This window comes from Trachemys scripta, chromosome 11 (genome assembly GCF_013100865.1).
Source record: "Trachemys scripta elegans isolate TJP31775 chromosome 11, CAS_Tse_1.0, whole genome shotgun sequence".
Lineage (NCBI taxonomy): Eukaryota > Metazoa > Chordata > Testudines > Emydidae > Trachemys > Trachemys scripta.
Window position 1 is genome coordinate 72,345,105 of NC_048308.1, and position 20,514 is coordinate 72,365,618.

General features: G+C 40.7%; 2 protein-coding genes across 10 annotated transcripts in view; one reads left to right on the forward strand and one right to left on the reverse strand.

Annotated features, from left to right (window-relative positions):
- LOC117884711 (anterior gradient protein 3-like) overlaps positions 1 to 6,757 on the forward strand; it is a 48,173-nt gene extending 41,416 nt beyond the window's left edge. For both annotated transcript variants that reach the window (XM_034785353.1, XM_034785354.1), the window contains one exon: positions 6,562 to 6,757. In XM_034785353.1, the coding sequence (XP_034641244.1) occupies positions 6,562 to 6,608 (47 nt within the window). In that variant the 3' untranslated portion in view covers positions 6,609 to 6,757. The remainder of the gene's footprint in view (positions 1 to 6,561) is intronic.
- USP40 (ubiquitin specific peptidase 40) overlaps positions 1 to 20,514 on the reverse strand; it is a 65,193-nt gene that overhangs the window by 9,704 nt on the left and 34,975 nt on the right. For 4 of the 8 annotated variants that reach the window (XM_034785343.1, XM_034785344.1, XM_034785340.1 and 1 more), the window contains exons 17-29: positions 19,512 to 19,638; positions 18,212 to 18,269; positions 17,378 to 17,431; positions 15,764 to 15,852; positions 15,110 to 15,196; positions 13,309 to 13,345; positions 8,631 to 8,695; positions 7,707 to 7,781; positions 6,751 to 6,868; positions 3,728 to 3,822; positions 2,377 to 2,495; positions 1,838 to 1,903; positions 1,357 to 1,567 (exon numbers count right to left, since the gene is read on the reverse strand). In XM_034785343.1, coding sequence (XP_034641234.1) covers positions 1,357 to 1,567; positions 1,838 to 1,903; positions 2,377 to 2,495; positions 3,728 to 3,822; positions 6,751 to 6,868; positions 7,707 to 7,781; positions 8,631 to 8,695; positions 13,309 to 13,345; positions 15,110 to 15,196; positions 15,764 to 15,852; positions 17,378 to 17,431; positions 18,212 to 18,269; positions 19,512 to 19,638 — 1,201 coding nt within the window. Of the gene's footprint in view, positions 1 to 1,356; positions 1,568 to 1,837; positions 1,904 to 2,256; positions 2,496 to 3,589; positions 3,631 to 3,727; positions 3,823 to 6,750; positions 6,869 to 7,706; positions 7,782 to 8,630; positions 8,696 to 13,308; positions 13,346 to 15,109; positions 15,197 to 15,763; positions 15,853 to 17,377; positions 17,432 to 18,211; positions 18,270 to 19,511; positions 19,639 to 20,514 lie in introns of those variants that run through there. The other 4 variants (XM_034785345.1, XR_004647640.1, XR_004647642.1 and 1 more) reach the window with 4 other exon arrangements.

Here is a 20,514-nt window from a genome sequence, read left to right on the forward strand (position 1 = left end):
CTGTGAAGGAATACTTCCTTTTCTTTGTGTTAAATCTCCTGCCTATTAATTTCATAGGGTGATCCCTAGTTCTCGTGTTAGGTGAAAGGGTAAATAACATTAATTTCTACACACCAGTCATGATTTTATAGACTTCTATCATATCCCCCCTTAATCATCTCTTTTCCAAGCTGAAAAGTCTCAGTCTTATCAATCTCTCTTCATACGGAAGCCGTTCCATACCCCTAATAATTTCTGTTGCCCATTTGTGTACCTTTTCCAATTCCAATATATCTTTTTTGAGATGGAGTGACCAAATCTGCCTGCAGTATTCAATATGTGGATGTACCATGGATTTATATAGAAGCAATATGATATTTTCTGCCTTATTATCTATCCCTTTCCTAATGATTCCCTACATTCTGTTTGCTTTTTTTTATTGTCATTGCACATTGAGCAGATGTTTTCAAAGAACCATCCACAACGACTCCAAGATCTCTTGCTCAAACAGCTAAATTAGACCCCATCATTTTGTATGTATAGTTGGGATTATGTTTTCCAATGTGCATTAACTTTGCATTTGTTAACATGAATTTCATTTGCCATTGCATTGCCCAGTCACCCAGTTTTGTGATATCCCTTTGTAACTCTTTGCAGTCAGCTTTGGACTTGAGTAACTATCTTTAGTAATTTTTTATCATCTGCAAATTTTGCCACCTCACTGGTTTACCCCCTTTTCCAGATCATTTATGAATATGTCGAACAGTACTGGTCCCAGTACAGATCCCTGGAGGACACCACTGTTTACTTCTCTCCATTCTCATCATTTATTCCTTCCCTTTGTTTCCTTTCTTTTAACTGGAGTGCCTGGCAATGCTTTCAGGATCATCTAACTATCCTTAATTTAATTTAATGACAAACCTTTTGTTATCTTAATCATCCTGCCTGTTTATAGACAAACTCCCTGCCCCAAAAGTGGAAGCTGTGAGCAGTACAGAACTCATAATATATATCACACTCAAGCTATGTTGCAGTTAAGAGCTCCATCTGGGATTAGGGCGTGTGCTGTGAGCAGACCTCAGGTATGAAATGGGGTGAGGGCTCCTAAATGGTGCCCCAGTTCTACTGGCTTAGGATGCAACTGAACTCTCATTGTCCTTCCACTGACTTCAGTAAGAGTTGGATCAGGCCCTTAAGGAATAATCAGCTCCATTCACTTCCAAATCCACCTGATGGATAACACTGAACGAAATGTGTGTTCAAATGTATTTAAACTTTCCTACTTTACTTTTTTATTAACAATCTCTGCACAAAGTAAAATCGTTGGCATCTGTCATTCCAGTCCCAAATTAGTTCCTCTGTCATTTCAGATCTTACCCAGCTGGAGATTGTCATCCACTCAAACTTCTCAGGGAAGTATTTTGCAATTTCGATTTTCTCCACAGGGAGAGAATAGTGAGCAGCAAGTCTATGCCTCAGTGCCCATGCTGTGCATTCTTTGGAGATATCCCACACCAAATCCACAGAGTGGTAGTAATCCCTCTCCCCGGGTATGCCCATCTGCACCCGAAGCAGCAAGTCACTGGGGCTGTGATCAGAAAAAATAAAATAAGGGGTAACAAAGTTCTTGTGAATCAAGCTTCCAGGAGCCATGCACATTCCTGATCAATTCTTCTCCTTCTAAGGAATAGTTCTGCTGGGAAATAAGAAGTAAAATAATCTGGGTTTGAAATAAAGTATCCTAGAACAAAGCACTGGCCGGAACCTTGGCAGAAAGTTTTAAGTTAAGAACTGCTAGATTAAGTCTCATCTAGTAATGTACAGCAATAAAATACTAATAGGTATTTGTAGTACTTACCCCAGATTCTCTTCCTTCTGTAAAGGCTCTATACAGATTTCTGTTCTGCCTCCCAGTTTATATTCACTAATAAAGAAAGACAAATGAGTTTTTATTAAGATTACACCTTGGTTTTGTTTTTTTCATATTTAAAAATCATGTGTTATAATTTGACAAGTTACAGTTTAAAGTGCTGGAAAAACTATCTTATGTTGAGTTGGAAAACTGAAGTCATAGCCTGTTTGAAAGCAACAAGAGAAAAAAAAATCCAATAAGGTGCATACTGCATTTCAAAAATTAAAAAAAAAAAAAAAAAAAAAAAAAAAGTTAGCATAACCAATAAACTTAGCCTGATTAAAAAAATTAAAACAAAAACATGATATTTCAGATGAAAAACATCTAATTTATAACAGTTACTCAACTCACAACATTGAAATTACCAGGAATGGGTTTTCTGTTAATATTGACTGAACTGGTATATTTCTCCACCAATCCATCTCACAATCCAGTCATGTAGCGTTGCAACAGACTGAAGGTTGAGTGTTCAATTAGAAACCTACTTGAGTTGTTGCTGGTTGTTTCGTAAAAGCTTGCCTGGGCGCTTACTTTCCAATGTCCAGGCTCTGAGAAACTCGGGTGATGGGACACTGAGCTCCTGGAAGAAGGGCAAGGTCATGGCCTGAAAAAACCAAACATCTCTTCAGTAATTTTAGTTGCCAGTCTAGTTGCAAAGATGTAGTAATGCCACACAATGTAACCCATTTGACTGATCCTCTGTGCAGTATTTAAGTAATTATAAATATAGAGAATGAATTTACACAGATCTACTTCTACTCTGTTGTCCGCTTAACTACTGTCCGGTGAGGACTACAAGGGGTGGATTTCCTTTTCAGCCCCAAAACAAATCTGAGTGAACTCCCTCCCCAACATTCCTCAGTTTAACAAACAGGTTCTGAGATTCTTTGAAAACACTTACAGACTCTGGTTTATATTTTGGTTTTAAAAGTGAATGGGATGAGACATGATCACTCCAGCCAGGTGCCAAGTAAGCTTTCCCTACTCTTTTGCAAAAGGTATATCAAATGCACACTGCTGTTCCCATTCTGAGTTGGTTTCTTTGATGTGCATAAAGGATGTAAATGTTCAACATGGCCTTTCATATTAGTTGGCCACACAAAAAGTGTTTGGTTGAAACCAAGCTGTTCCAGTCTAACCTAAAAGTGACATGTAATATGGAGCATAGTTAAGAAGATAGTCACCCATGCAGTGAAAATGGAACAACCAATTGGGTGAATAATGTGCCCTTTGCAGTGGAATTTATAAAAATCTATTCAGTTAGTTATGTTTTCTTCTCCAAAAGCTTGCTACAATTGCTAAGGCATCAGGAATAATTACTAAAATGCATTTTAGATTCCACCCAACAGGGCCAAATCCACATCTTCCAAAATGACATAATCAGGTCTTCTTAGTACCAAAAGCATTTACTGAATCATTAAATTCAACATATGAAACACAAAAAACTAATACAGGAACAATGTAGAAATGGAAAGTGGTTCTTTTGATAGTGTTTGTAGAGGTGTGTGTTTTTCTTATTTATCACTTTTACAATAACAAGATAAAAGTAAGCCTGCAAACCATAAAAGGTAAAGTTTCAGATGAAGTGCAGCATGATTCTAGCAGCTGGGAACATGTGAAAGGTAGAATGGCAATTGCAGGAAACAGATACTAGGAAAATGTCTGAGCTACATGCTCATAGTGCCTGTTGGTACTTACCACTGAACATGGCATATAAGCAAATGCCATATCAGAACATACTGGAGATGAGGGGAAAAGGAAATAAAAAATATATATTAATATAGCTCACTTATGGAATCACAGTAGCATGGTGACATAGAAAGGATAATATCTAACCTGAATTTTCAGATCCTCCAGAAAAGCTTCTCCAGAGATTTCCACATCGCCTGCATAACAAAGCCCGATGTCTGACTGAACATATGTTGGGGAATCTTTAAAGAGATCAGTAGATACAGTTCAAGAAAACTGACATTATATAACCACATGTATTGTTCTATACCGGGGTGGGCAAACATTTTGGCCCGAGGGCCACATCGGAGTTGCAAATCTGTATGGAGGGCCGGGTAGGGAAGGCTGTGCCTCCCCAAACAGCCTGGCCTCCCATTTCCAGCCCCCGACTGCCCCCCTCAGAACCTCTGACCCATCCAACCCCCCCTGCTCCTTGTCCCCTGACTGCCCCCTCCCAGGACCCCCGTCCTTAACTGCCCCCCCCCCAGGACCCCACTCCCTATCTAACCCCCCTGTTTCCTGTCCCCTGACTGCTCCCCGCCCCCATCCACACCCCCGCCCCCTGACAGGCCCCTTGGGACTCCCACACCTATCCAACCCACCCTGTTCCCAGTCCCCTGACCACCCCCCAACAGAACTTCCGCCCCATCCAACTGCCCCCTGTTCCCTGTCCCGTGAGTGCCCCCCAGGACCCCTTACCCCATATCCAAACCACCCCTCCCCTCTCCGCTTCCTTACTATGCCACTCAGAGCAGCAGGAGCTTGCAGCCCCACCGCCCAGCCAGAGCCAGCCCTGCCACCGTGCTGCCTGGCAGGAGCAGCGGGCCAGAGCACTGGCGGCGCAGCAAACTGAGGCTGCAGGGGATGGGGGACAGCAGGGGAGGGGCTGGGGGCGAGCCTCCCCAGCTGGGAGCTCAGGAGCCGGGCATGACAGTCCCGCAGGCTGGATGTGGCCCACGGGCCGTAGTTTGCCCACCTCTGTTCTATATAATACGTTGCTAAAAATTAGAACAGTTAATGAACAGTCAATTCAGTGTTCAATAAATGTAAGATTTCACTTTCATTTGTTTAATTAACCATCCATTATTATATAATTTGATAAAACCTCTAATACCTTTAGTAGGATGCAAAACTAGAAAGAATTCAGCCTGTCTTAATACTCCAAATTTCAGCTTATGACTGATTACTGACAACCACAAATGAAGAAATTCTTAAAACCCCAAAGGCAATATTGAACCATTTACCTCAAAATGAGTGGTGTGTCAGATTTGCCTCCTAATAACAATCTTAATTAGAAAGAAAGTATGTGCTTACTAAGTAGATCAGAAACCAAGGCAGAGTGTAAAATAACATGATTTTCTCCTCTGCCAATACATGTTAAGATGGTGTTCAACAACACAGGTACCAGGAATTTGACAAGGTAGCCCCAGTGAAAGCTATTATCTGAACAGCATTCCAAGAAGTTTGGTACAGCTCCACATCGTACATAGCAAGAGTGGGAGATACTAATTAGTGAACAGTTATGCTAATTTGGAAGTGGGTAACAAGTAACAAGAAAAGATAGATAATGCCGAGTTCTTCTGTAATGCAACAGAACTCTGTACTGAAGAGGAGGGTTTTTTTCTTTGCTTGGCAGCAGCAGGAGGTGGAAAGTAGCTTTGTTTTTTCCAGTTTGCATGATTTCTCCATCTTCTTTTATTCCTTCCCCACTTCATTTTATCTTCCTACCTTAATTGGTTGTGTTTGATTTTATAAATTTTAAAAGAGCAAACATTTCTAGAAGAAAGCAATGTATACATTACCCTTAGCAGCTATGCCTTATTTAGGTTTCAGAGTAGCAGCCGTGTTAGTCTGTATCCACAAAAAGAAAAGGAGTACTTGTGACACCTTAGACACTAACCAATTTATTTGCGCGAAAGCTTTTGCTCAAATAAATTTGTTAGTCTCTAAGATGCCACAAGTACTCCTGTTCTTTATGCCTTATTTACTTACCCATCATTTTACAGTTTATGAAAAGTTACATATCTACACTATCCCACAGTTCAGATTACAGAGGTGTGAACAGCAACCAGCACCGAAGTGCTGCGCTGTAATTAACCAGTGTGGATGCTGTGGGTGCAAACTATAAGGTTCCTAGTTCGCATTAATGTAATCCTCTTCAAATAGGACTACATTAATGTAATGTAACATTACGTGGGAGGAGTTACAGTGCAGCATGTTGGTGCACACTGCTATTCACACCCCCGTAATCCAAACTGTGGGGCAGCGTACACAGCCTAAGGATTGTGGTTAGATGTTCGGCTGTACGTGTATGGTTTTTTTGTGTGCTGCCCCAGCTCTGCACAAACAGCCGTCACAGCAGAACTGGAGCGATCCACCCAATAACAAGATCTGTTAAGGTACGAAGGCACCCAGCAGGTTTATTGTTGAAAAAGCACGGTAATAGCACCTGGCAGACTCTAGGAGGATACTAAGACATGTATGCCCATGACAATGGACGCAGCTCAGTGAATGGCAGGACTTTCCATTCCCCCCTCGGCTGGACAAAGAGATGCCGTCTGAAATACATTTTTATACCCTAATATAAACAAGGTAGTAGTGCCTCTGACATAGTTAGTGCACTCTGAGGTGGTTAGTTATTACCCATCACCTTGTACATGTTGGTTCAATTAAAACACTTATTACTTATTATTATATCCTGACCTTATCTTTTAGGAGGGTTCAGTGCATTCCTGTTATTCTTGGGAAATGCTTATGCACCATCCTTAATATTGGAATGTTCTGGTACCACTTAATATCAGAATGTGTTTCCGTAAGAACTTTGTGTTTAGCACTTCTTAGGAAAGTGTATTTTTGCATTATTAGCCCTGTTCTTGCCAGATTCTGTGAGCAGGTCCTGCCTCATACCGAGCCTCTAATACAAGGGCTCTCTTCCTACTTAGGTTTTCTTCCTACTACAAGGATCAGAAGAAGATTGTACAACCCATAAAACGTCAGGCCCTTCAAGAAGATATTCTACAAATATTTTGCCTAATTGGTAAATATGGGCTGGCCATTTGGTTTTGCAAAAGGCAACTCTCTCTACTCAAGAAGTTCTTGGAAATCTTTACTTCTGAACACCTACAACTCACCTCCTGCTGGAGATACTCGCAATGTCCCCATCATGCAGTTCACTTGATCCTGCATGCTCTCTTGCTGTCCAAAATGCATCAAAGGCTTGTACCACCAGATGGGCACTTTCAGGAATCCCTGTACAGTGAATGAAAAATACTTGATTACTCACTTTCTGTACTATTATAAGTAAGTTAAGTTTGATTTTTGCATCAACAGAGAAGAAGAATATTAATCTGCAATGTTAATTTTCCATCTTTGTTTTTTTTCTAATCTTGTTTTGTGTAAAGGACTCCTGCACGGGCCTCGGATTCCTGTTTGTTCTACCTGTATAGGGCCCACGGAGAGGGTTAGTGTCAAAACTGGTTACAGCATAATGTCGTCACCCCGTTTTGTCTCCAATAGGTGCAATGAACCCCTTACTCAGAGTCTGGTAGAGACTGAGACATGGTAAGAACTAGCTGACTGAGGCTTAATTAACATAAGACCTAAGTGACATTGCTAGTTTGGGGAAAAGCATCAGGCTGTATGACAAAGATTACATCTGCCCCTCTGACAGGGGTGTTTGTCCACCTTTGGTGACATTGCTTCACATTATGGGGCTCTGGTTAGATTCCCGACTGCTCTTAGATGATCAGGAAGTGGAAATGACCAGGATGACTCTCTGTCCACATCTCATCAGGAGATCGCAACCATTTCTTTCTGAGGCAGGCGTATCATCACACACTTCTTTGTCACTTCACTTCAAGCCTATTACAATGTGCTCTACAAATTTTAAAACCATTTGTGAACAACCTGATACAAAATGTGGTGGCCTACTAAGTAGAGTCTCTCACCATGTGCACTTTACTGTACAGATCTGGACTGGCTACCTGTTGGTTACCAGGTGGCGTTTCAGGCTTTGTTTTTGACTTATAACGTTCTAAATGGCTTAGGATCTGCCCAACTGTAGCATGTAACAAAGTGAAAATGTTACCTTGGGTGGCAGTTTCCCTTCAGTTATGACCAAAGTATCTCCACTGCAGACATTAAGCTCCTTCAGTCTGGCACCCTGAGGGAGCAGAAAACAGTGTGTTTTGTTAAATGAATGAGTTTTTTCACTTGTAAAAAGCATTCTGGGTCTGCAGGCCTTAAAGCCACAGGGGCTTGTTTTTCCATACAAGAGCATTTTATGCAAAAATCAAACTTTACTCACTTTCTGTACTATTAGCCAGGATGGGTAAGGAATGGTGTCCCTAGCCTCTGTTTGTCAAAGGGTGGAGATGGATGGCAGGAGAGAGATCACTTGATCATTACTTGTTAGGTTCACTCCCTCTGGGGCACCTGGCATTGGCCACTATCGATAGACAGGATACTGGGCTGGATGGACCTTTGGTCTGACCCAGTATGGCCGTACTTATGTTCTTAAACTTCATCTGGCTGCTGATTACTTGATGGAGACTCAACAACTGTTCAGTTGCACTAGATGGAGCAGGAATTTGGAGTATCGTGTTGTGCCACCACCTGACCAAATGTCAACACCAATGTACAAGTCTTCCCTTTATATGGGTCTGTGTTGCAAGTTTAATAGGCGTCCTATTGCTCTCTGGTTCCCATTTCCTCTGAAGCACACTAAGTTATCAATAAATAATAATACCTAGCACTTAATCAGTAGGTCTCAAAGCTCCTAACACACCAAATCCTAGGCTTCAGGAAACAATTTTATGGAAAATCTTTAACAATAGCCACAGCAAATCACTACAAGGCAAATACTTTGTGTGTTACATATTCTGTGTGTGTGTACATTCTCACTCTTGCCAAATCACCAACAACATAAAATAGGATGTGGCCTGCAATATACCACAGACCTAGGAGCCCTTAACATATTTGCTTTTTAATGTAAAACATAGGGTTCTCTTACTTCCTCGCTTAATGCTTCTCCAGCTTCATAGCACCAATCGATTCTTCTCAAATGCCAGTTGTCACCTGCAAAAAGCAGAACACTGAAAACAGTCAGCAAAATATCACTATTACAAAAGAATATGTAAACATACTCTTCCCAAGGGTAATTCATACATATCTCAACTTTGACAAATGTTAGAGAATAAATGGATGACAAATGTAAGAGAATTAAAACTAGTTATAGATACCACACATGCTCAACTCCCTAAAACAATTTGTTGTTTTGCAACCACATTTTCCTATTTTATAAATGTTTCTCTCTCTCCCCCTAACCCAGAAATGGCCAACCTGAGCCTGAGAATGAGCCAGAATTTACCAATGTACATTGCTAAAGAGCCACAGTATTATGGAATGATTATATACGTGTGCGTGTGTGCGCACACACACAATCATTATACACACCTCTACCTCGATATAACGCGACCCAATATAACACAAATTTGGATATAACGCGGTAAAGCAGTGCTCCGGGGGGTGGGGGGGGTGGGGGGGGGGTGATGGCGCACTCCGGTGGATCAAAGCAAGTTCAATATAACATGGTTTCACCTATAACGCAGTAAGAATTTTTTGGCTTCCGAGGACTGCATTATATCGAGGTAGAGGTGTAATTTGATAATGTATATTATGCATTTGTAAGGTATAGTTAATGATCATAACAACAACAACTTGTCTTAACGTTTTATTTAGTAGGACTTCTGGCAATCTTTGCTTTCAACAATTCCCTTGAAGTTTGGTTTGTGTTCAGTGGTGCTCAAACGCAGCAATTATCTTAAGTGGCTGTCTGTTAAAATGGATCGGTGCTTGGATTTCACATGTTTAAGTGTTGAGAAAACAGACTCACAAAGATAGGTCGAGGCAAACATCGAGATTAATTTTAGGTCCGCACCTCTGATGTTGGGGTATTTATCCTTTGGTACAGATTTCCAGAAAGTAAGGATCCCCTCTGTCTTCTGAACAGATTTCAATCTGTCATCTTCCAAAAGTTCTATTATTTCCATCTGGGATGTTGCTTCGTCAGTGACTAAAGGGGGCTTCAGACAATTGGCTTCAGCACTAAAAGGGTCAATCAGATATCTGATTTGAGGTCTTTTCTGATGCAAATCTTGGAATCTTTCCTCAGAACTGTCCTTAAGATCTTTAATCATACTTGCATATCTAGTTGTGCTCTGTTTTAGGGGTTCTGCTGCATCTTCTTTTTATCTGTCTGGAAGTTGTGACATTGAGGGAAAGTATGTCAGCTCTCCCTCAAGCATTTGTCTGTGAAACAACTGCAGTTTGTTCATGAACACAAATACACTTTGCACTAGATCAGACAGCAACCGGAATTTTCCTTGTAAGTCCATGTTAAGTTTATCCAAATGCAGCAGCATGTCTGCAAGAAATTCCAAGTCTAGAACCCACCCAGGATCTGTAAGCTCGGGGTCTATTCTTTGCTTCTCCTCCATAAACAATTTTACTGGTTCCCAGAGCTCAAACAAACAGGAAATAACCTCAAGAGCCACTGAACTGTGCAGTGAAACGGCAAATCAGCAGGGAAGTTGTCTTCATCAAGTTCTTCAATTAGATTCTGAAATTGTTTGTGATTGAGTGCATTTGAGCGAATGAAATTCACAATTTGCAAGACTGGTTTCATGACGTGATCAAATTTGAGATTTTTAGATGCCAGTTGCTCCCGATGAATAATACAGTGAAATGTCCAAAATTCGGGAAAGCTCTCATCAGACTTACAAAGCCCTACTAATCCATTCACAGATTCCCCACATGGATGGAGCCCCGTCCGTTGCAATAGCAGTGAGCTTCTGTAAAGAGAAGTGGTGTTTCGCAACTAGCAACATCAATGCCTCCTTTAGATCTCGTCCACGAGTTCTGTCCTTTAATGGCACGATATCAAGGAGTTCTTCCATTACAACACAGTCGTCAGACACAGTCCAGACAAATACCGATAATTGAGGTTTATCCTGTACGTTGCACGACTCATCCAAAGCGATGCTCAAATACTCACACTGCTGAAGTTGCAAGTGCAGTTGCAATGCAATGTCACTGTTCAGGTCGGAGATTCTGCGTTCTACTGTGTAGCGTGAAAGCTGCAGGCCAGAAATTTTCTTCTGTAGATTCTCATTCTCGGGTGACAGGATTGAAATCACATCATTGAGGCACATTTTTATAAACTTGTCTTCAGAGTAAGGCTTTTTTGCATGGGCTATGTGCCAGGCCACATAATAGGAGGCTAACGTTACAGTTTGCGATAGGTTGGCAAATCTGGTGAAGAACTGGGCTTCTACATCTGTTTGTTTTTTCCCAGTTTCCAGTTTTAAAGTGCAGAGTTCAGAACCTTGTGGGAATTCTTGATCCACATGTGCATGGCTAGAAGCGAAATGACGCTGCAAGTTTGAAGATTTGAACTGAAAGACACACATCTGGCAGAGACGACACATGGCCTTACCATTACATTCAACAAAAAAGTACTCATTCTCCACCTCCTGTTGCAAGCGTCCATTTTCATCTGTGTATTTTCTTTTCCATTTGAACTTGCCTTCCATTGTCAGATGGTGTAAGAAAAATTTTGATAAAAAATTTCCACACCAGCTAGTAGTCACTGTGTACTTTATTGAAGGAGACACAGGCTCCAGCCAGGGGTTGCTGGACACCTGGCTCTGACACAGGCCCCACCTTTCACTCCACTCCTTTCACCAAGTCCCCACCCCCACTCTGCCACTTCCTGCCCCTGCCCCACCTTCGCCCCGCCTCTTCCTGCTCCATTCCACCCCCTCCCCCAGTGAGCTGTGTCCTTGCTCCTCCCCTCTCCCTCCCAGAGCCTCCTGGCGGGAAAACACAGGCAGCAGGCAAGGGGATGGAGGAGGAGGCAAGGGAGGGGAGAGGCTGTGCACCGGGCTGAAACAGCTGATTGTGGCAGGAGGTGCTGGGGAAGGGAGGGGGGCTGGGTGCCACGTCCTCGCTCCTCCCCCTCCCTCCCAGAACTACAACACTCTGAAACAGCTGATCATGGCAGGCAGGAGGGGCAGGCGCTGATGGGGGGGAGGGCGCCGGCAGCTCCTGGGGGGGCGGGGGACTGATAGGGCTGCCAGTGGGTGCTGAACAGCCACCATTTTTTCCCCAGAGTTGACTCCTGGCAGGAACCGCAGATTTTCTTTTGAAGGGCCGCATGCGGCTCTGGAGCCACCAGTTGGTCACCTCTGCCCTAACCAGAGGAAACTAATAAGATATAGAGGGGAAGTGAATTGTCAGCTTCAAAAAATGCTGTCAAATACAAAGAAAACAAAATGAAAAAAATTGAGAAAAATTGTCAGTTATAAAAAATGTTAAGTGTTACTTGTAGGTATATTTTCAAACAGATGTACAATTTAAGTTGATGGTGGCCTCTTAAAAATGAACACAACTGTTGCTGTAAGAAAAGGGTATTTTTACTACTTCCAAAATTTCAGGGCTGATTTGCACTAGTTCTGGGATTATAATATGTTAATTACTGCCATAGAAAGAGCAGAGTGAGTACAAAGCATTATGGAAGAGCAGTTATGTTTGTTCTTGAATTTTTCCTCTGAGGAAAATATTATAAAAATATTTATATATATTTGCATTTTAAGGTCTAAAATTTGACCTTCCTAAACTAAAATCCCTAAATCCAGACAGAATTATCTTCTTAAAATACAGGAAAAAAGCATGTCCAACAGTCCTTTTAAGTGGGGAAAAAAAGAATCTATGTGATTTGAAACACAAATTTTATTAGAAAGAGAGCACCTAGTTCCACATGAAGTTCAAATTAAGGCCTAATTCAGCTTTTCAGGGGTGGTGATATGAAATGAGAACACATAAGGAGCACAGTACTATTGCTTTCATGGCAGTGAAATCTATATTTACAGAAATTAATGAGGTTAATGTTTTTCAAACATGAATTTACCTACTCGGTGGCGCACACTCATACAGAAAAGTTTTAGTTTTTAGGTTGGCTGCTTAACATGTATCCTGATACAAGTAAATGAATGTAGATGAAAATGTTTTTTGAACATGAACTTTCCTATTATCTGACTTGTTTAAATTTGCAACCTTTACTTTACACTAACATAGAATGTTGTATTTAATACATATTAATTTCAGTGCTCAAGATAGAGGAAATGATGGCATGCTCCTTTTTCTCTCCTTTTTTCAAGCTATTTCCATTTTTTAACCAGCAGCAATGAGAAATGCTGTGCTGACAAAACCACCAATATAGACAGTCAATCACTAAATAGCTTCTGCATGCTCATTTCATTTAGCATTTTTAATAATGGAATGGTACAAAGCACATGCTCACAGATGCAATTTTACCATTAATTTCACTTTTACAGCTTTGCTTTGGCAAAGTGATTTAAAGATCTCTTTTTATTTATTGTGATCACTGAAGTCAAGGGTCAGTTTTTGTCCAATTTAGACTGGCAAGGTATAAAGCATGAACTTTATTGGGCTGAGATTCCAGACCTTCATTCATTTTCTCTAGGCTCAATAAATCCTCTCTCTTTCACTGCATTGCACAATGATGCAAATGAGCTTAATTTAAACAATTACCTTTTAAGCTTGTAGGGTGTGCAAAAGGAATCTGGAAAACACTGAACACATTAGACAAACTACCTTTTACAACTAACCTGGTAACCCAGATTTCTTCAGCATTACATTTAGACACTGAAAGAAAAGAAAAATACATGGTGATATTTAACCCCAGTACATAATTTGAAAAATAATTTCATTTACAAAACTAGATTTTCCAAAGTGTAACCTGATCTGCAACTATCTTAATGAATAGAACTGCATGCAAACCCTTACTTGACGCTTGTCAGAAAGCCATATCTGAGCCCTTAGAACAGAGGTGGGCAAACTACAGCCCGCGGACCACATCCCGCCCGCGGGACCATCCTGCCTGGCCCTTGAGCTCCCAGCTGGGGAGGCTAGTTCGCTGTGCCATCAGTGCTCTGGGTGGCGGGGCTGCGAGCTCTTGCCAGGCAGCACGGCTGCGAGAGCCGCCGGTGTAGTGTATTAAATTGCTCTCCGTAGGAATGTGCTACTTATGGTGTACTACTTACGGCTGCCAGTCCTGGTGCTCTGAGTGGCATGGTAAGGGGGCAGGGGAGTGGGTAGATTGGATAAGGGACAGCAGATCCCAGGGGCAGTCAGGGGACAGGGATCGGTTGGATAGGCGTGGGAGTCCCGGGGGGCCTGTCAGGGGGTGAGAGTGTGGATAGGAGTCAGAGCAGTCAGGGAACAGGGAGCAGGGGGGGGTTAGATAGGGGGCAAGGTTCCAGGGGGGCAGTTAGGGGTGTGGGGGTCCTGGGAGGGGGTGGTCAGGGGACAAGGAGTGGGGGGTGGTGGATGGGTCGGGGGTTCTGAGGGGGGCAGTCAGGGGGCGAGAAGTGGGAGGGGGTGGACAGGCTGTTTGGGGAGGCATAGCCTTCCCTACCTGGCCCTCCATACAGTTTCAGAACCCCGATGTGGCCCTCAGGCCAAAAAGTTTGCCCACCCCGCCTTAGAATATAAAATTGTTTTCATGTATAAATGTATACATATACAATTTTAATATTCTAGAGGAAGCAGCTTTCACAGCCCGTCAGAAAATAGACTTGTGCTATCAATTTATCACTTCTATGAGAGGACTTCTGTTGTGTAGGAGTCTGACACAGCAACTTCCTCCCACAGGTTTCCTTTACTAAAATAAAACCAGAATCTTAAAAAGCTCAACTCCCTCTGATTACTTTTAGTCTAAACTATGTGCATGGTAGATACTACGAGTTTATGCTAGTTGCAATGAGAACTGCTGTGGCAGCAGCAGGGCATCTGTTATGAGGACAAGCAGATGTTTCTTATATTTGCATTAATTTGTGGGAGAAAACTTCTTGACTTCTGTACACCCATGGGATGGAGGTTAAAAAACTATACGTAAAAGTATCTTCCAAAAGATTTTGAACTCACATAATATGTGTCCTTATGTTCAGCACCAACACTTTGCCTTAAAAATCCACAGGACCAACATATGCGTGTTTTAAAAAGACACAATGACTCCAAAACACCGACCTCTCTTCAGTTTTCAAAAAGACTAATTCCACAACAAAATTGCAGATCCAGCCGCTTACACCCCACTTAATCGTGATCCGCCCTGTCATTGTATTACATAGTCCCATATGACTAATAAAGTGACACTATTTGTAAAGACGATCACATGACCATGTCTATGTCAGCTGGATTCTGATCAGTCCACAGGCAGACTCCTCTCCCCACCATCTTTAAGGAACTCAAGACATTTCTCTCCCCTTTTCTACTTTTGAAGTTTTCCCCAATAAATCAATTTCCTCGGGGCACCTGCTGAACATGGATGCTATTTTGAAGCAATACACAGTAGCAAGCAAGGAGTATCCAGCTGCAGAGGATCTGGCATTGGAGAACTCCTGTAATTACCTCTCTCACAGATGCAGTCTCTTCTACTACTATCTCCATCTCTGGGGCTCCCTGCAGATCACTCCCAACAAGAAAATACAAGAAGAGCTAAGAAAAGGATAGCATGTCAAATTAAAGCTCAGAGATCATGCAGCATGATTTTATATATACATATAATAGATTGACATGATTTTTAATTCCAGAATAAAGCTAAAAACAGACTGCTTCAGATACAGTATAAATATGGGGGAGTCCATCATAATTACTTATCTAAACTCTCAGAAGATATAGTTAAGAATGAAAACAGGGTTAAGTTTTCTTTGTATTCACTGCATGTGCATGTTGGTTAATTACGGCAGGATTGTCTCTCTAACAAAACAAACAGCACTGAAATCCTCTTCTGGCAAAACATACAATAGGCAGTCCAGGTTCATCTTACAATTAAAAATGAAATAAGGCAGGGAAGTAAATGACAATGTTCCTGTACGCCTAAGTCTCCAAAGTGAGTAAGCCCATTAGCATATTTCGTAAAAGGAATGAGCATTTCTCCTATACTGCTATTAACTCTACAAAGTGTTATGACGAGAAAATACAAATCAGGAATATTGGAAAATGTAAACATGATCAAAGCTCTTTTGTGCCAAGTCCTCTTTCTGTGTATCCCATCTCTTTTACCTGAGTGGAAGTTGGAGCTTTTCCATGACACAGTCCCAACAGGCTTCCCATCTTTAGCTCTGCTTCTTTGACAGTATAATCCTCAGGCACTTTAGAGAGGAGAAAAATATAGAAAACACAATAAAAGTTTGTTTCCAAAAAATATTAATGCTGCCAGTGTGGTCATTAAAGTGATGATGCAAACACTTAACTGTTAATATATTTATTCATGCTTAGTTATCCAATCCATTCTAAAATCCTGCTATTGTGTATCAACTTTAATTATTGAACAATATTAACATTTATTTTATAATGTTTATAGGAATAGATGTTGTAAATCCACAAAGAGAGATTCTACTTTTCCTGAAACAGTTAGCAAACAGCCTTAAAAATGAAAAGAGCTATGGACTCATATTTTTAGCAAGATTCAAATTACTCTATTTTCTTTATACATTTATTTACATGGCTAACTTACTGAATACTGATAGTTCTTTTCATCTACATACAGTATATTGTATTGGATAGCTGTTCACCTTTTGTGCATTTCTGCAATGAGCCAGCACCCAGTTCCTAATTAATACACGATTGGTAATAAAGTATTTAATATCAGTGAATTTAGATGCAAGTAATAAAAAAAAGACAATTAAATGGTTTATTTGTCTGATAGTGGAAATGCTAATAGACAAGTATTACTATTGGAATATTGGACTTGGAAAAAGTCTCCTGTTTTGATTAATTATGAAAACACCATGAAATGCTGATTCATCACTTTAATGTGATATTAGACTTCTGTATAGGAGCTGGGTGAAATTGTTACAATGAATAGTTTATTTGGTCAACCTGAAACTATTTGGCAAACACAACAGGAATTCATGAATAGATTAGACATTACTGAAAACCTGAAATATTTCAGTAATACACCTCTACCTCGATATAACGCTGTCCTTGGGAGCCAAAAAAAATCTTACCGCGTTATAGGTGAAACCGCATTATATAGAACTTGCTTTGATCCACCGGAGTGCACAACCCCGCCCCCCTGGAGCACTGCTTTACCACGTTATATCCGAATTCATGTTATATCGGGTCGCGTTATATCGGGGTAGAGGTGTATAACAACAAAACAGTTTCATTTCAACATTACCAAAATATTTTGAGTTTTTGGGCTGGAGTCACAAAGTAGCCTGAGGCAACACCACAGCCCTCCTTTTAACTTTTAGCCCCGTGGCAAGGGTCCAATTCCTTCTCTTCTTGACAGGGAGAAGTGCTTTGAACATTGGTGTCCCACACCACAGGCACATGTCCTAGTCATTGGCCTAGGGGGTATTCTGGGGTGGGTCTCTGTCCATCTCTTCTCTCAAGTTGCTCCAGTTTGTATCAACAATTAGAGAAGAAACTGGAACTTGGGTCTCCCATGTCTCAAGGGAGCGGCCTAGCCATCGCGCTACAGAACAACTCTCACTTTCTCCCTGGCCCAATGACTATTCGTTATAATTATGAATGACTATGAACTGCCACTATGAATGACAGTGAATCCATTATTCACCCAGCTATACTTGTATGTTCTATTAAATGAGAAATATAGCAACTATGCATTTTCTCCTTAGTTTTATTTGAAAGATTACTAGAGTGGCTTACCTGGAGAGAGAAGCTTCCCATTTCTGTTAATAGGTCTGAGACAGCTATCATCCACTACAATGGAGGAAAAAGAAGGACAAGATGGACTAAATAGATTAAAATCAAATTAAATTTGGCTCAGCTGTTTGGAGTGATAGAGGACTGAAAATTAACAAACTAACAGGTTTAGCTAATTAGAGGCATCTCATAGTTGAAAAATTGTTGTCCCTAAGGTGCAACACCAACATCACAACTTGGTAGCACTTCCCAGAGGTCCAGAAAACACTGCTAGCCTTGCCTCCTCGGCTGGACATTGCTTTCCTTTTATAAAGTCAGCTACCTTAGCAATAATGGCTTGAATATTGCGGCTGGCCAAAGTTTCCAACTTTGGACACACATTTTTAAAAATGCCTTGAAATAAGTCTTATAGCGAGGGATAGAAAGTATCAGTCTTACAGGAAGGCAATTTACCGGTCTCCGAATTGCTTTCGTTTGCAATGTGTTTGGTTTGTTTTTTAAAACAAGATGACAAAGTTATTTGACGTGCAAAAAATGGCTTCCAGGAAAAGTAGTGGGTGGATATAAATAAGGTACTCCTAGAATATGTATTTTTTCAACAGCAGTCAGTGTGGTACATTGCAGTATTTTTAGCAGGAAGGTTTGTCATTTTATTCACAACTAGAGGAGTCTCAAATCCCTTACATCCTGCAGCAAAGAAAAATTATTAAAGTCTTAATAGTAAAGATTAACTCCCATATCTCAAGTAATCTCCCTTTTGTAAACTATAAAAGCCATCTAGCAAACTGCAATAATCATATTACCAACTAAATAATTATTGAACAGTTAGTTATTTACCTAGCTCCTCCCCTAATTGCAGCTCCTGTATTGCTTTAATTTTGATATCTGACATCACCTAAGAGAGAAATATTAGTGACTATGTAATATAATAGACTATGCAAAAACAGAATGCAAGCTGTGTGTATATATAAGGCATTCAAGCACTAAGAAAGATTATCACTCTTCATTTAAAATGCATTAATTTCTCTTCCATTTTGCTGTAGCATTTTGCAAATCTGAGAAAATATCTCTTTAATATATTACCAATTTTCATGGTCACATTTTGGGATTTTTAAAACCATCAGCCCCTCCACCCCCCAAAAGCAAATACAATATCAGACTACAGAGCAAAAGAAAATGCACCAAACAAGGAACGAGAAACTGATGTACTATCCTGCACATAATGTTTAATATTCTTTCTATAGAATGAAACAACAATAGGAGAAAGAGCAAGAGAAGTCTCAGAGGATTTATATCTTATGACAAGTTTAGAAAAGTGAAGTTGTATTTAATGTAGAAGGAGATTAAGAAGACAACTTAGGTGTATAAATAACGTGGGTGATGAAATCAGATAAAAAGATTTGAGGAGATGGGAATAAGATTCAGAAGATAGAAGAGTTTGAGATTTTCTACATAAAGTAATTAACATGTAAAATACTCATAAAAGAAGCAATAAAGGATGCGGACGTGAATATGTTAAAAAAGAGAGGAATTACACAGAAACCAAAATCTAAGTTGAATAATTAAAATAGCTTTAGATGAAATGCACAAATTCATTCTGTTCTTTGACTGTTAAGATCTTACTAAAACACACAGTCCACCATTTTTTCCTCATCGTACCCTTGTAACAAGAACTATTTTCTTCATAAAGAGATATTTAAAGTTCTGTTCTCCAGCACAGTCTCTTGCAACACATTGTTTTCATGATGGACCCATAGAAAAGCTGTTGTAGAAGTTTACTAATCTAACTCAGTGAATTTTAGTCTTCTTTAGGTTGTGATGCATTATGTAATTTAAAAGGTTTCTTCAAAGCAGACATGCATGTGCCTGTCTCATTTACACAAACAATGTAGCTTATTTCGGCTCGTGTGGGTGGCAACGCCAAGCCTGCCACCCATGCTGACATAAGCTATTGTACTTAACTGCAAATTCCCAAGATGAAATCCTGGTCTCACTGAAGTCAATGGGAATTTTGCCATTGATTTCAATAGGGCCAGGATTTTACCTCCTGTGATTAGCCCAAATGAACTGAAGAAGCTGTGCAGTGTAAGAGAAGAATTCTGTTATATCCCTGAACAGTTGTAACTCCTTTACTCACTGTTTCAACAGTTGCAGTAATTTTAACTTGCTTCTCGTCAGCTTCCAACCGGCAGAAATTTTTAACTTGTAGCCAGCTGATATCATGCATAAAAGCAGTCAAATTGCCACTTGCCACGTTCACCAAGCTGCAAACAAGATATATTTAGAGCGCATATTTATCTACTATATGTAAGCAAAGAATACAGGGAAAATGTATATTGCTTATGGTGAGGAAGACTGCTAAATGCCACAGTGTCTTATTGTTTATATATGAACTAGGTCTTATTACTACTGCTTATAACATGGTGACACCCAAAGACCCCTGTCAGTATCAGGGTCCTTCTGTGGTAGGTATTGTTAAAACAGAAGTAGTTATAGGGTAAATTTTTCAAAAATGCCTTAGGAACTTAAGGAGCCTAATTTCAATTTTCAAAAGGGATGTAGGCCCTAGGGAGTCTAAAGGTATGTCTACACTATAAAATTATATTAACCTAAAATTACAGTGAGGTACAGCCACCACAGTAATTAAGCAACAGAGGGTCCTGTGGCACCTTTAAGACTAACAGAAGTATTGGGAGCCTAAGCTTTCGTGGGTAAGAACCTCACTTCTTCAGATGCAAGTACTTCAGATGCAAGTACGAAAGCTTAGGCCTGGTCTACACTAGGCGTTTATGTCGAAGTTAGCGCCGTTACATCGAATTAACCCTGCACCCGTCCACACCGCGAAGGTATTTAGTTCGACATAGAGGTCTCTTTAATTCGACTTCTGTACTCCTCCCCGACGAGGGGAGTAGCGCTAAATTCGACATGGCCATGTCGAATTAGGCTAGGTGTGGATGGAAATCGACGTTAATAGCTCCGGGAGCTATCCCACAGTGCACCACTCTGTTGACGCTCTGGACAGCAGTACGAGCTCGGATGCTCTGACCAGCCACACAGGAAAAGCCCCGGGAAAATTTGAATTTGAATTCCTTTTCCTGTCTGGCCAGTTTGAATCTCATTTCCTGTCTGGACATCGTGGC